General features: G+C 38.2%; 1 protein-coding gene across 6 annotated transcripts in view; it reads right to left on the reverse strand.

Moving 5' to 3' along the window:
• The window catches only part of ARHGEF18 (Rho/Rac guanine nucleotide exchange factor 18), a 50257-nt gene that overhangs the window by 9033 nt on the left and 24525 nt on the right, over positions 1 to 16699 (reverse strand). For 3 of the 6 annotated variants that reach the window (XM_040537374.1, XM_040537378.1, XM_040537379.1), the window contains 17 exons: positions 16128 to 16195; positions 14446 to 14509; positions 11233 to 11377; positions 10304 to 10416; positions 10006 to 10146; positions 8862 to 9112; positions 8002 to 8127; positions 6599 to 6716; positions 5929 to 6177; positions 5036 to 5112; positions 4374 to 4552; positions 3890 to 3981; positions 3411 to 3599; positions 2608 to 2745; positions 1387 to 1508; positions 880 to 936; positions 171 to 218 (listed from right to left, as the gene is read on the reverse strand). In XM_040537374.1, coding sequence (XP_040393308.1) covers positions 171 to 218; positions 880 to 936; positions 1387 to 1508; positions 2608 to 2745; positions 3411 to 3599; positions 3890 to 3981; positions 4374 to 4552; positions 5036 to 5112; positions 5929 to 6177; positions 6599 to 6716; positions 8002 to 8127; positions 8862 to 9112; positions 10006 to 10146; positions 10304 to 10416; positions 11233 to 11377; positions 14446 to 14509; positions 16128 to 16195 — 2177 coding nt within the window. Of the gene's footprint in view, positions 1 to 170; positions 219 to 879; positions 937 to 1386; positions 1509 to 2607; positions 2746 to 3410; positions 3600 to 3889; positions 3982 to 4373; positions 4553 to 5035; positions 5113 to 5928; positions 6178 to 6598; positions 6717 to 8001; positions 8128 to 8861; positions 9113 to 10005; positions 10147 to 10303; positions 10417 to 11232; positions 11378 to 14445; positions 14510 to 16127; positions 16197 to 16699 lie in introns of all 6 variants that reach the window. The other 3 variants (XM_040537377.1, XM_040537376.1, XM_040537375.1) reach the window with 3 other exon arrangements.

Consider the following 16699-nt stretch of genomic DNA (forward strand, 5'->3'; position numbering starts at 1 on the left):
CCTCCTTCAAAATATCATACACTGTGTTTGTTTCCCTGAGTCTCAGGTCTTGAATTCTACAGTTCACTCTAGTTTTAGGGGATATTTTCAAGGTAGCTTCTCTACAACTGCGTAAGTTTTATTATATTTAATGCCTAACAGACCTCTTGGAGAGTAGAGTAGTGGTTTACCTGAAGATTGAAGAGCAACTGTAGCAGTTTTTGTATCCTTTGGACAAGCTGAAGAGGAGGGGAGGCAGATGGGATAAAAAATAATAATAATAAAATTTAGACACCGAAACAGAGCTCCATTTCATTGCAGCATTAGACTTTTTTCTTTTTAAAATAATGGACAGAATCAGTAGGATGTACAAAAACACACACACTGGAAGAATGACTACAAGAGTATTCTGACACGGTAACATCCAATACAGCAATACAGAAGCACAACGAATTTCAGTATATTGGCCCTCGCACAAACTGAGTCAGTGCTCAGCAAATCTCTCTGGGATTCCAGGGAGCAATCCTCATCATGAGTTTTCTTTATATGAGCTATTTAATGACCACTTCCTCCCATGCTCTAGCACTGAATCACTACACAGGTACAGCACTCACAGGAGATTCAGAGGCAAGTTTTGCCAGTGAGCTAAGAACATACAATCTCTCCAAAGATGCAGAAAGAAGTAGTTAGCCAGCTCTTTGAAATGCACGTCTAAATAGCCAGAACCATCCTTGTTTTCTAATGGGACATTCAGAATGCATTTGGAGTCATAAGGTACAGGCTGTTTATGAGCTTGTGGTTCCACAGCCATTAAAAATACTGGTCTGTTTATTTTGCATGATATTATTATTATTATATAGCTATTTCCCATTAGATTTCCTAACAGCAGAAGTAACATACCTGAGACTCTATGGTGGGCTGAATACCACTGTTGTCATCCAGCCCTGTTATATCACTCTGAAAAAAGACAAAAACAATCTGCGCTAGAGATACTTGTTGGACATTGGTAGTGCTGCCAGAACATGCTGGAAGGGTTCACCTCACCAGGGAACATTGTTTATAGCTGGAGCAGAGATTGCTCCCATGCACTGAAGGACACATACCAAAAGTACTTAAATCATAGTACAGAAGGAGATGCATGGTCATTAAAGGTAACATTAAAGATACAGCATCAAATGAACAAATACAGAACAAAATTATCATGCCTCCCAAGCAGTAAGCTATAAACCATCAACTCACCCCCACAAAATAGCCTTAGCAGAGTCAAGTAATTTCACGGATAGAACTCTTACACAGTCTAGCCCTACCAGACATTACAACTTTCAGCTTAGCAAGGGTTGTTCTGCAGCACTATTGTAATGAAGAACCTGAGGAAACACATTTACTTCATAAACAAGCCCAACGTACAGTTTGAGATCCTTCTTCTGCATCCAATGGGAGGTCCTGGAGATGCATGTCTGAACTTACTGCAGGGCCTCTCCAGTCCCACTGTCTCTGGTCACCACCACTGCTCTTCCCAAGACTATTATCTGGAAAAAAAAATAAAAATACTGGCACATGAGTGGTTCACCAGCACAGACCTTGTGAAAACCCACTGCATAACAGCAACTGAAAAAAAACCACACACATGACTTTGAAGTTAGAACCAGTTTGCTACTACATTGCTTATCCATGCTCATTAAAAGTGGGAAAGTGGACAGTAGGTAGAGTAGGACTTCTCAAAAAGGTATAAAACTTGAGGAGAGCGGGTTAAAAGAAATAGTGAGATTATGTTCAAATCACATTATGATACTTTAAGTGAAACAAACACAATAGAGAATGAAAATGATCGTCTGTGGCTACCAGGATTGCAAACTCCTAACATGGAATACTCAGTAGTAGAAAAATCTTATTCAAAGCAGCACCACCATAAGCATGGAAAGAATTAGTGGGAGATGGAAACTGTACTGTATAGAGCCCCTGTAATAAGACAGGCATATATAGCCTTTCACGGGCAAGAGAAAGGATTCCAGGGATAAACTACCAGTGAAATACAGACCTTTCTACTTTGCACAAAGCAAAATGAAGGGAGGTAAACGGTATCTAGTATTTCCACTTATTTCATCAATTAACTGATAAAGCATCTGTGCCAAAAGGACAATTTATACTGTTTAAGGATTCAGCAAGCCTTTAGTGGCTGCGCAGATATGAAAACTTGTTTCCATTTTTGTCATTCTATAATAAAAACAAGCAGTTGAACTCACATTTCCTAGGTTTTTATGTCAAGCTTATTTTTTCAACAAAATTAAAATTCTGTGTGGAATTGTGGTAACTAGAAAATATGGGTTAAGGTAACACCTTTAACATTACACCAAGAGCCCTACTCTGCTCTCTAGTGTTGGTACTGGAAGCGAAAGATACAACATGCTGATACAGCATGCTAGGAATTTATTCTTGTCCTCTTCTCAGGAACTTCTTGTGAAGTTCCCTTAATATCCTTACATTAGAGCCTCAATTAATTCATGTTTCTGATCTCATAGTCAGTACAGAGAAGCATAGTAAAGAGCTAAGGAGCTTAAATGAATGCTAGACTTTTTAACAGTGCATCAACAAACATAGCACAGTACCCCCACAGTCCCTCTTTCTTACTGTTGTTTGAAATTGAGGGAGTACTGTCATATCCTCCAAAGGTCTCTGCTCTCCTGGGGAGTCCCGGTGCACAGCTATCTTCAGGCTGACAGTATCCATTTCCTAAGTGAGTGAAGATAAGGTTCTGGAGATTTTCAGCTAGGGAGAAGAAGAACATATCATTTAAACAGCCAGGTCTACATAGTGAGACAAACTCATCATGCTAACAAATTAGGGTGTGTGTATTTATATATATATATTATTTTTTTTTCCAGCCACCAAGTACATTAAATATTGGGTAGTTTGAAAGACTTCCTACAGTACAGATGGATTTTCTTTCATGACCTGCTGTTTACAACAGGCTCTTCATATTGCATAAATGAAGATGACCTCCTCCTTGAACACAAGTTTGATTATCAAGCCTTGAATGTTTTTTTTTGTCAAACTAAAAAATGATGTTTGTGGTTTGTGTTTATTCTCTTTCTAAATATGCTGTCTTTAGATAGGCTATTTAAATCTAGAACCCTGATACAATACTACATTTCAGGGTTATTATATTATTAGATCGCCTTATTACCCATGTGAATAAACTCATCTGAAGACTTCACGGGTTGATCTTAAATAAGTGAATAAAAATCAAAACTGTGGAGGTCCTCTACGTAAAAAACACAGGCGCACCCTACCTCTCTTGGAGATTCATTATGAGTCTGAACACCATTATACAGAATTATTACAAGATGATTTTTAAGACTTGTACTTAGATCAGTGCTTATCCCAACCTCTGCATCTGAGTGAACACATACACATTCCCACATTGTATTTACCTTCTACCACTGCAGACTTCAAAAGTGACTCTCCTTGCAGATTTTCCGAGATATCCCCCCGAAAAAGTAGCCTAGATCGGGTTCCTTGGGAATTGTCTTCAAACCCATTCATTTCAGACATTTCTAGATAAATCTGTTGCTTCTCAGTTAGACTTTGCATAATCAGGTCATCTTTCATGCTCAAACGCTCTAAAGGAAGAAACAAACTCAGTTCTACCTTCTAAATCACTGTCAAGAATACAACATTCAGTTTGGAAAATTACCATTCATTTCATAGTCAGAGCATCAAAGATATAATTAACACCTGGAGGAAAAACTCATGGAGCACGCAAGGTTTATTAGACTTTTTAAACTTAATTATTTCTATGCAATCTTGCAATACCTTGAAGGACTTCTGAAGGACGTGATAAAAGAACAAGACAGTTACATCACAAGGGATGTTGAGAAGCTGCTCGTAGAATATATACTTAAGTCATTACCTTGGAAATCTCTCAGCTTCGCAGCTCTTGCTTCAGCCACCCTCCTTTCTGCTTCGGGTTCATTAAACGTTCCTCCTTCTTCATCAGGACAGCTGTAAAAAGTGGGAGACAAATGTTTGATTTACACATCAGATGACTTAAAATCATCTTGGCATTCAACCTGAAGATTATGCCTAAGATGTCGTTTATCTTGCGTGTCAATCTTTTTCACTTATCCAAAGCTTTGTTGCATTTGACATCAGTGAACCAACTTTTTTTTTTTTTTTTTTAAAAAAAAGCAGAACAAAGTCTTCGGCTGATTTTTCCAGCATCTTTATGAGCAGCTTCTTCCCAATGAATATGCATAAACTGCCTGCTTCAATCTTGCATTGAAAGTTTATGGACAGTCAAATGCATTTTTACAATAAACTTGTACCTACATGTCCTGTGAAGAGAAGGCCAATCAGCGACAAATCAAGCCCTCTGGCTTTAACTCATGATTTACCTTTCTACAGCTCTGCGGATGTGAGCCATCCAGGAATTCCTCTCCTCTTTAGAGCTTGTGTGAATTTCATACATTTCTGGTCCTTTTAAGGAAGCGCTGATTAAGAACATTGCCTTTTCCTCATTAGCTACCTCCCTTACAATCAGTTTTTGTAATGAGATAACTGGTGGTTTAGAGTCCTGTAAAAGAAAATATAAAATGTATTGCACTACTTTATACAATTTTTTGGAGTCTGTGCTTCTTAGCTCCCTTCTGTTTTCTTACTTATACAGGGCCACCATGAGCTATAACATTGCAACACCAAACTTTACCACTACGGCCTCTTCACATGACACTTTTGACACTTGCCTTTTTTTTTAAAAAATAAAAAAAAAGTGAAACAAAACTTCTGGATCCCAGAAATCAATAACAGTTTCAAAAAATTTGCTCAAATGGAGACAAGGGAACACTGTTTTGCTCTAAAAGACAGAAGGAGAGATTCATAAATACCAGAACTTACTCAGGAAAAGTGATCCTACAATAACTGACTTGTTTATTACTTCATTTTCCTTCTGAATCTACCATAACATCTACCTAATATTTCTATTTTTATTTCTTCTGCAATTACTATCACCTTCAAAAACATTCCAAATGAATGTATTAAATATGAAACCAATACCCACCACTGATGCAAATGTATATTTTTGGTCCTTTTCTTGCAAGAGCAACAGTACATCATTTAACAGGACTGCCAGAATATCTACAGTAACAACAGAAAGAAAGAAAAAGATTTTGAAGCAACAAGACTGGTGCAGACTCAAAAAAATTACTTAAGTTTCCTGTGTACCATGCGTTAGCACATCAACATTTGCAATATCGGGCTGGCTTCTGCTTTCCACTGTGGTTGTCCAGAGTCAGGCTGGACATGTGCAGAAGAAGCAGAATTCAAATAGAGCCAATTTAAAGCTTGAAGACAACTACACAGGCATCCTACACATGCACTCAAACAGTCATGATGGAACAGGTTTCCCTCAACAGCAGATTCTTCTGAAACTGCAGATGTTCATAGTACCAGCTATTCTTGGCTGCATTGTAAGTTCCATTTGAAGCTTCTCCTTGAACATTTGAGCAATGAAGCTGTTAAAATACTCACTGATGAATGCTGTTTTGATTTTCTGGCAAAACAGACATTATAAAGAACAAAGGTGTCATGGGTCTGACACAACATATTTTTCAAAGTGTGAACCAGAGCTCGCACAAGATAATGTCTTTCCACAGGAGACTAAGTCAGTATGACTCAAGGCTTTGTCATCTACCTAAAGACCTCCCACTTGAATTGGAAAGCAGATCAGACAGATAATAAGCAAACAGCATAAGGAACTTATCATGCACCATTATAGAGATGCTTATTGGACAAGCCAGGAATAGAACAAGTGCTATTTCCTCCAATATCCTATTAAACAAGTGGGTTATTGTCATCGTACTTTATGCTCAATCGATTAGTAAGAAACAGCTACAGAACAAAGCAAAATCCTGTTTCCTAGTTACACTTTCTTCCCCTTTCCTGGTCCTTTACCTTTGAGTCGCCCTGATGCAGCTTTCCAGTACAGCATCCCATCGAGCAGAAGCCGCCTCTGTCCCATATCATCCTTTCGGAAGAGAAGCCCATTCTTGCATTTCCCAGATGATTTTTGCTCCATTTTATGCATAATCTCTTTCAGGCGCTGCCCTTTCTCACACTCATTTACCATGGCATCTACATGAGTGATTGTGTTCTTAATTAAACTAAGGGCCTGGGTCAGCTCTTCATAATCCTTAGTTCCAGCTAAGAGAGAAGGATAGTAATTAGTCCCATTTACAACTCTGGAATGCAAATATGAGTCATTCAAACATATTTTAACAGGAAGATTCCATACTGAACATCTGACAGTACTTCCTAAGAGCCTGAGTTTAAAAATAAATAAATGGGTTCCTAGAGCTCTAAATCTCTAAGAAACTGATAAACTTTACTACTATGATTTTGTGGTTGTAGACTTGAAACTGAACACTGCTTTCAACCCTCTGATGAGGCGAGAGTGATCTGAATCTGCATATAGAACTGCATCTCCAGCTAACTAACAAGTGAGAAAGCAAATATAAGGCAGTACCAGCCTGTCCTCCTTGCCTGAGGAAAGAACACGCGAAACGTAGGAGAAAAAGGATGTGACGACAACTGTCAGGCTTCTAAGACAGATTAAAGAAACTACCTTCTGTATTCTGAATAATGCGTTCCACCAGGACTGGGTATTTGGTGATGCGCTGTGTAACCAGAAGAATACACTCTTGAACACCAAGTCTCCTCACAATGGAACTGTTGCCGATTTTCTAGAAAACAAGACAGACCCATCACATCCATTGCATATATCGTTCTTCTAACTCCCTCTCCTCTTCATTCACACATTTTCTGTTTCAAAACACTTTTATGCAATTAGGTATGGCATCACAAAATCATCTGCATGCTATTTCAAATGCAAAACTCATGACAACATCAAAAAATTGATTCTAATGCTAGAAAAAAATATTTTAGATATAATTTTCAACTGCTATTAACTAAATCTGAGGCCAAACAGAGAAAGTTCCAAGTCTGAACTGTTTGACTGCTTATTTGCTAACTGATCGCTTTTTGTATAGGGTCAGTCCTTAACTAGGTAGAAAAGCACAGTATTTTTAAAACCAGACCCAGCCACCTAACAGCCAAAGTATGTCTGTAATGAATAAAATGTGTTTGTTTTACTACTGTATGTTGACCAGTGTGTTTATGTACAGAAACATGTTTCTGTTTAGAAAGGGAAGATCATAAAGCATCAGAATCCCACTAGTTAGTCTGACTGCAGATACAAAGCAATCCTGACAGCAGAATATAGCACCAAGATCTTTGTTTACATGGGCTGAGGCTATTTATTTTAAAACGTACTCTGTTTACTTATTTAGTTTCTTGAAAGTAAAGGGTTCTCACTTTTAAAGACTCCTAGTTCAGAAGAGCTATAACTACAGAGCCACGTAGGAAAGTTCACACAGTATCACTTACTACTGACTGGAACACGAGAATACCAAGGACTGAGCAATGCCAGCTAAGATTCAGGTTACAGGCTTCCAGTTTGGCTGCGCTTCTTCAGCCCTTCCTATTAATTACGCATTACACTGTACAGCAGATAAACACACTGCCCTGGAGCCAATCTTCTGGTTTTGGAAAGATGACGTAGTGGGCAAAACTAGACTAAGGGCTCCAACTTTTTCTATACTATTTTATCAACAGCGTTTATCATTGATTTGATTTATCATCAAGCAAATTTACAAAGACAGCCACACAGCAGAGCAGTCAGTGACAGAGCCAAGAATGGGACAAATGCTCTACTCCCCAGTTCTAGGTGCTCTCAAGAGAAAAAATACCTGCCTGCCCCAAATTTAACACCTGTTAACTGCAGCTGTGTGCCCAAACAGCTCAAAAGATCTAAAATACAAGAAGCTAACAGCATATCAAATATCAAGAGAACGTCTCTTACGTTCAGCTCATTCAAAATTAACAGAGATCTTTAGTTATAAAATAAAACTGAAAGAGGTCAAGTACACTTTGCACAGTAAGAATGGGAGGTTTCTGATTGTTGTTTACCTTTATTAAGTTTTGGAACTTCTTATGGTTTTGGAGCAGGTCTTTATAGTGACTAACAGCTTCATTGTGTCCACAGCAGAACACACCATATTTTTCTTTCATTCTCTCCCCATTTTCACCTGAAAACTAATCGGAAATATAAGTATTAAATATATAAATCATTAACAGTAACTGTACTTACACGTCAAGACCCACATTTAACATGGTTTTACAGTAACTGATTTCTAAGACGACATTTCTTCAATATATCAATTTCTTCTGTACCATAAATGAGAGATTTATGCAGCGTGATATCTGAGAGCTTGGAATACCACAAGATAACCAAATATTAACTGACTGGTGTCTTAATGAGAATTTATAAAAGGATTTCTGTGACTCTGCACTTAAAAAGACTGAGGATTGTAAAAGGTGAGATCACAGTATACAAGAGAAGCTGTGGCATCCACTCCATATCAGAATGGGTGCTAAAATTAAGAGAAGCTGTAATCAGTTTAAAAGATCTTTATTTTTTCACTGCTCAGAACCAAGAAGCTCAGCACTAAGTGCGTGACAGCTGTGTTTGGGAAGGATACCAGCAGTATACTACCGTACTTTTGGAACAGATGAAAAATAAAACCAAATAATTTGCAGTCGTCATATAGCATATAACATGCATACACACGTACCCAAAGAACATTTAATGAATTTTTCCTATTATTTGTGACCAGGTGTGTTCCTGGGAGTCATGTTCACACACTATACTAGGATGATAATCTTAAACCCAGTCTTCTATCAACCTTTACACAACTGTAACTTTATCGTATAATTAGCTTTTTAGGAATTTAAAAGGGTCGAGAACGCTGGTAGAATTTAATTCGCACCTGTTTTACCAAGAGGTCTCCAATGTTCTGGATTATGTAATTTCGGTCACTGCCTTCTTCCAAGGACTCCTTTCGCCGCTCCTTTAATTGGAGCAGGAATTGCGCATGCATCTCCAGCAGCTCATCCACACAGGGGAAGAGCTTGTTGATGACTGCATTCGGGAACTGCAGTTCCTCTCTCATGGCTTTGGAGTATACCTTCAGCATTATTTTCAGTGTTCTAACATGGTGCATTTCAGTCTGCATTAGTTCTGGGCAAGGGGAAATACAAAATTATGGGTCATTTACATGGTGTGCAGTGACCAGTGAGATATAAAAGAGCAAGCTCTGAAAGTCACCACCTTCTGCAAGTGACCAACAAAATTATCAGAGTAACAACACCTAGATAAACAACAACCAATGGATAAAAAAATGCCTACTACTTCCTTCTTACCAGTATAAAGCACTAAGAGAGCAGCTATACTGATCCATATAGGATCCCCTAAACCTCCTCCAACTCTGTCACACAATACATATTTTTAGTTTCTGAATTTGTGTACTTCTGAATATGCTTTTCAGTAAAAATAACAAAAGACAAATAACTCCTGTGAAATTCTGCTTTAATGCAGATCAATGTTCTAGATGGAACATGAAATTAGTGTAATCTACACTTATTACTTAGAGTAGATGAATTCAGCACTACTCCTAACTGCTAAGAATTAGAGACTAAACTGTTTCTAGTATCAAGAGTGACAGACAAGACAAAAGAAACAAGAGGTGGTAGTTCTAAGCTGCAGCAAAGGCAGTTTTATATCAGACATCAGGAATAACTTCCATTAGCATTAGAAGGTTTAACATTGGAGCAAATTATGGAGAGGACCTTTGAAATCTTCATATTTCAAATATTATTAATAGCACACTAAACAAATAGCTGATGTCTAGGTAGAGCTGATTATATAATAGCAGACCAACGCTGAGGACTATATGACATCTCGTCTCCTTACAGCCATATTTTGTTATTCTAGATCTTGCTAGAAGCAAGCTGTTCTGGGGCTGTCCATAAACTTCTTCTAGGGTATCATGTCACTATCAAGAAATGAATACAACCATAATCAATGTGAAGTTCCTAAATTAAAAAGTTTTAAAGAAATAATAGTGTTCTTACCGTAAATGACATCTTGCCTTTTTATAACTTCTTTCTTTTGTCTCTTTGCATAACTCTGTTCCACTGCAACACTCCAAGACTCTGCCTCAAACTCATGAGCATCTGTTTCTATTTCACTTCGGAGGGATATAGAATATGCATCTAGACCAAAAGCACATTCAATTTCAATAATTAATAACTTGCGTCCAAACTATATCCCTCGTTACCATCATTAACAACGAGAAGAGTAAATACATCTCAATGTTACTTTAAGTCTGTGTAAGAAACAAAGTCCTGAAAAGCACAAAAGCTTCCATACCTTCCAGAAAAATGGAGTCTGCTGTTGAAGGTGCAAGTGAGACAACATCATCTGAGGTCTGCTTAAATTTTATAAATCCTGAATCCCCTTCATCCATGTCTCCTGAAATTAGTCTAAATGACCAAAGAGATTAGACAAAGGGACCCAAAGAGAACATCAAAATTTTTTAAAAGTTGCTTGACTTAAATAAATAAAAGCCAACTACTTTAACAAGCATCTTTCCTATAGTGCAATACAGTTAAAATAAATACATGAAAGCTACCCTTTTAACTCATACTTGAAACATTCAAATCAATTTAGCAACTTGATCGTTTAAGTATTACGGATTTAATTAGAGCAGCACGAGCAAGCTTGCAACTTCTGGTATGACATTTGAAAAGACACATCACTTGCTGACAAACCTTAGCTACTTCAGAGTAAAAAGGGTACTTTCACTGAGAATGGAGCATAGCTGTGGAACATAAAAAGCAAACAACTACAGAAACCTGCAGATAGCTTTGAACTTATTTTCATCAAGGTATCCTGCAACTTAAAACACTGCTGCCTCCTATGCTAGTCAGGACCAGCACAACCTTGAATAAGTGATCTCAAAAGATTCCTGAACTTCAGCAAGTCTGAGGACAAATACAACCATGAAGAAGATATTCTAGACAGGGATACTCAAGCAATCCCCTATCTTATATGATATTTTTGTGGCATAGCGTAGAGGAACTGAAGACAAGGTGCTAATTTAAACCAAAAAAAAATAGTTTGCTGTTTAGGGGATATTTAAAACAAATTTCAGCATTAAAAACTCAATGAATCTCTCTTAAGCTTGAAAACCGATGTGAGTCTTGTTTTAGTTTTAATTGGTTTTCTTTACACATGGGGAAGGTAGGGGGAAAGACGCAGCAGAAGCTAGTGAATTAGAAGAGAAGCAGTTTACTTACCGAAATTTATTAACAGCTTCAGCAGTGTTCAATGAAGACTGAGAATTTCCTCTCTGGGTAATAGTCATACCGAGATTCCGTGATAGTACTGGGGTCCCATCCGGTCCCAGGAGAAGACTTCGGGGCTGCTCCTTCAAGGAAGCGGCTAGAGAGGCAAAAATTGAATTGGTACTCAGAAAATGAGGCGTACACTGCAGATCGCCTGCTCTCAAACCTCTCTCTGACTGTGGACGCAGAACAGACAGGATCTTGGATGTCAAAAGCTCATTGTCCAAAAAGACATTCTCATTCCATTTTCGTGAAAAGGAGCCACAAAAAGACAGCTCAGGATGAGCTGGAATCGCATTGCTTCTGCCGCTGCTTTTTGAATTTGTATTCCCCATGCTCACTACTGGCTGCCCTCAGCCTTGGCACAGTAAAGTGGCCCCAGAGATGCACTGTTTTTATACTACCTGTGATCTTTCTAGAAATGTAAAGCTGCCACTTAACTTACTGTATTGGCTAAATCAGCAGGTCTGAAGTGCAGGAAATTGGTCCCTACTGTGCCCATTTAGTGCGGAAATTGCAAAGTATCTTCTCCTTTAGTAAAACACCAGAACCTACACACAATTATTCACACCCTACCGTATAAGGGCACAGAACATTTCATGGCAAACAAGAAAAATCTGAGATCACATAAAACCACAAGTTCTTTGCAATGCTTATTGCTACACAGTGATTTATAACTGCATGCACACATGCTGAATGTAATAGATACCAGAGCTAAATTTAATTTTAATACTGCAGCTCTTTAATGCTTTTTAAATCTAGATGGACGGTGAGCTGGAAAGATATTTAAAACTTTAATCACTATTACACAATTCATGGAAGCCTGTAATAGACTTATAAAAAATGGATACAATTATTTAGTACTAATGTCTGTAATGAATGATATGGAACAGCAGACAAAATATATCCTCTCAAAAAAGGAATTTCAGGAAAGTCAAAGATGAAGAAGCAGCCAGGCAATCTTTAACACTTATCACTGACAAGGTCTGCAGGTGTCTTTTCTTCCAAGTGCTTTTAAGGACATGGGAATGGAAGATATCCCACGGATCCCTGCACCCAGGACTCTGCCATCGCAAGCAGGCTCTCTCTTAATATCCAGACCAAACTCCTCTTCCACTTCTGGTCTGGGAGGCTGCTTCAGGAGCATGTTGCTGTAGCAGTTCAAGGGTGTCTTCAGTTCCCAGCCTAGGTTCACCCACCACCAATTTACAAATTTTCTTGTGACAATGCCAGTGTCTACTTGTCCCCCAAAGTTCCTCCTCCTTAGTCTGCACTCCTCAGCGTGCCTCCAACTCTCCTCCTCCATCTGAGAAGTACTCATCTCTCCCTTCACACTTGTCTCGTTCTACCGAGCACAGCTAAATCCAAGTATTCATGTTTCTACTCATAAAAAAGGTTTTTCCAAATTTCTTAATATCCCATACTCTACATCTACTCGTCTCTCATTTTATCTTCCTTGAAACAGTTGACGAGAATTGTCTGATGGCTGCAGAGAACATTTCACCATCATTTAATACAATTATCACTGCATCTTGTACCTACTAGGACTACCTCTCCCACAAATGTTCAAGTTCAAATTCTTTTGGCTATGCACACAGCTCATTCTCAGTCTGTAACAAATTGGGTAAACAGAGATATATTTCCTCTTCCAACATCCAAGTGATGAGCTTCGAGTTCATCGTCCCAAAAAAGCAGACTGAGCGGATATTGGTAAGATTGGCAAAGGAAGATTTCTTGAACAAAGGCTTAATAATAAATGCCATCCCACTTCCATTTGTGGAAGCACTGAAATCATCAGCCATCAAGTTCTCTTTCTGTGCTGCACAGCCAAGAACATAAAAGGTTTGTTTCCCAATGGCAGGCCAAATCTAAACATTTCCAGATGCAAAATATGGGGGAGGGCACAGTCTGCACCCTTCTTAAAACGTGTCTCTCTTCTATATTGATACACTACCTTTGGCTTTTTTTTCTGGGCCTTACAGGCTGCAGTGTTATACTGTGGGTAAAGACAGAGCCCGTGCTATGAGATGTTCCTTTAACTTCCATCTTCTGCTTTTGACTATGGAAAATTAGTAGTGGCTGCCTAGCAGAGCCTGCACCAACGAAAAGCCATTTTCTGAGTTCAATTAGCACTGTCTGCACACTGCTGAGAGTCCGTATCGATCGTTGTTAACCTATCACATCAGACCAGACTGTATACCACAGAGCTGTTTCAACGACAAGCCCTAAGGCCAACTTTTCCTATTTTCATTATTCTTTCCTATTTTAGTCTCTCTACTTTCCCCTTAATGCACAAAACCATTATTGGCCACGCAATCAACCACTTATCTTCTTACAGCAATTATTCCCCTTGTGCTATCTGTTAAGAATTATTTCATAAAGAAGTACAGTTTGCAATGCAAGTCAAACAATACCTAGCAAACACACATGCAAAAGTCAGAGTAGTATTCAGACATTCACCTCAAATGTGTTTCTCATAGCCATCAAAGCAACCAAACAGACTGACTGCAAGGCAGAAAATAATTCTGCTCTAGTTACAGTCAGTCACCTCAGAGCCCAAGAAGCCTATTCTGCTAGGCAGGCCTCGAAACATCTACCAATTAAAATGCCATTTAATATCTTACAACTGTAACTGCGATGGTCTTTTCCAGTAGCAAAAAGCTATTTCAAAGCCTATGCTGCAACAGAGCTGTTCTTTGCTCCCACATCCCTTTTCCCACTTCGTTTTAACAAAGATTTATGTTCAGACCATTAGCGCTAGCTTGTCTTAGAGATTTCTAGCAACCACTAGCTGCAGGCAAGTTTTAAATAGACAATTATGAAAATCTGATGTAAAACAAAGTTCACAGTTCTAGTCCTTTCAGAGGCCAGAGAATAGACAATCAATGAGAAACTAGCTTATTGATCCCTTTTCACCATGATATTTTGAGGTTACACAGCAAGAAGGTATAAAGAAAAATAAAAAGATAAAAAGATAAAAACACACAGGAGATTGCTAGGAGCCTCTAAGCCATTCCCAATAGAAAAAAAATGAAGCCATCTTATTAAAAGAGACCTTTTCTATACTTCAATAACACCCTGTGTATAGCCTTTAAAACATATTAAAGAAAAAAATACAATTGAACAGATAAGCCTTGAGCACAGAAATCATTCTTTAGTACAAACCTGGGGAAATGCACTGGGACGAACTTTGTGGAGATCCAGAAGGTCTGTGCTGCAAATCTTTCTGCTATAGGAAAAAATACAATACTGTTACACATACAGACCAACTTTCCAGTCCAAAAGGAATCAATTTTTTCCTGGCATATAACCCTAACTGTAAGCGAAGCTGTGTACTGACAGTCTAAAAGATTTGACACAATAACAGCTTTGATTTTCCCACATTCCAGAAGCATGGCACAGACATCAACTCCACATACAAAAATTCCATCAAATATAAACTAGACTGAAGTACAACCAAAACGAAGTTAGAGCTGAATTAAAGCTATGACCATAAGTAATTTATTAAATGAAAGCAAACCCTTGAGGTAGACAGCCTTCACCTCCACTTTCTTGCAGTTCAGCTTAAAGCAATGCTAACTAAACTAGAACTAACCCAGCCAATGCTTGGTTTCAATCAGAAATAAGACTGGCCAAAAACTGTCTTTGTTAATCTGCACAGCTTTCTCATTCTTACAACACTAGGATATTCCAATTCAATAAGACTCCATTTATCTAAGATGCAGACAAATTAAGTAAGTAACACGGTCTGTAATAAATGGTTTTCTGGGAGCCTTGCTTCACTTCGAGGATCTCACTTCTGACTTCATTCCCCATATCATTTTGTGCTGTCACTCTCTTTGTTCTCTTCAGGAGCAATTTGTAATGGGGTGATTCAAGTATGAAAGTTTGGCAGATGGTAAAGAGTAGAAATCAAATATCAAAGTATCAGAGCAAGTGATTGTTTATGCTAAAAACAAAAATGCACAATGCATTGACAAGTTTGAATAAAAAAAATACACAAAACAACAACAACAAAACACAAGAACATTTCTACACCCTAAAGAGTTATGTTCTAAATCCCCAAAGGCTGAAAATACTTCCTCTAACCTCCGACTGCCCAGGTTTGAGCTGTTCTGCTCTCTCTTTTCCTCCTCATAGTACTCCCTAACCTGCTATCATGTTCTAAAATCAGAGTCCAAAATCATCAACAGTTTCAGGTTAAAACAAATTAAAACCCCCTCAAGTGCAAGTAGTTATGAGAAGAAGGAAATGATTTTTTGAAACTAATACCTGAAGAAAAAATGACAGATACTATCTGAGACCAACCCGTGACCTTACCTGCAATCACAGGCACCATGGTGACACAGATAAAAAAATGAGCAGCTTGGCAAGATATAAAGTTTATCGGAGGTCAGAAATGAAAACACTTACTCTGCATGGCTCAGCTTATAAGTAATACTGCAACTATCATAACCAAATTCCTCTGCACCCCTCACTGTCAGCTTTGAGATGGCACAACCCATTAAAATAAAGTAGTGCAAAAATCAAAGGTGCCAGATAATTCAATCGTGGTCCAAAGTAACAACAACAACAACAACAACATGATGACTTTGAGCATTCTTATAAGCATTAGTCACAGCTCTGACAGACACAAGGAATGGTAAGTAGTTTTCAGAACAACAAAAGCGTTTCATTTCTCTCCATATACGTTGTCATAAATTCCTCTAATGACAAGTGAATAACTATTCGATGTCTTAAGGATGTAGGGCAAGATTCTCTACTGACTTAAATCTGTACACTCACACTAAATTAAACTTACTCTGTCAAGGATTGTTATTTATAAAAGAACAAATTTGAAAACCCACCTTGGGTCTGATGCTGCTGCATTCAGCCAGTAAACTCTTGCAGTTCTTATGGACATTCACTGCACAGTCTGAAACACACAGAAGAAGTCAAATTATCCTTGCCATTCCCATCTAGGGGAAGAAAGAGAGAGACCTAAAAGATCTCTTAATTTGGAAGAGGTACAGAGCAATCCGAGGTGTTTCAGTGAGCACCCTTGTGCACATTCTTGTCTTGATTTTATGCCAATAAGGTAGATAAAGCTACCTTATACCACTCTCAGTAGCTATTTTTCGTTTCATCAGAAGACATATCTAATAGTGCTGCGTATTAGCTCCCTGTGCTGCTAAAAGATTCTTTATGCAACAGGAAAGAATATGCTAGAAAACAGGTAAATGCCATAGAAAAGCCTCCGAACTGCAGATGAATCTAAGGACTCGATTCTCGAAGAGCCTACTTGAAATGCAATCAGCTCGCTGATTTCCAAGTGGCATTATCTTTGTCCAGGTGTCAGAACAGAATTTTGAAAACTGACAGAAGAATCAGATTGTGTTATAACCATACTTCATTTTATAAAAACATATTTCATCTTCCA

This window comes from Cygnus olor, chromosome 26, assembly GCF_009769625.2.
Source record: "Cygnus olor isolate bCygOlo1 chromosome 26, bCygOlo1.pri.v2, whole genome shotgun sequence".
Classification (NCBI taxonomy): Eukaryota; Metazoa; Chordata; class Aves; order Anseriformes; family Anatidae; genus Cygnus; species Cygnus olor.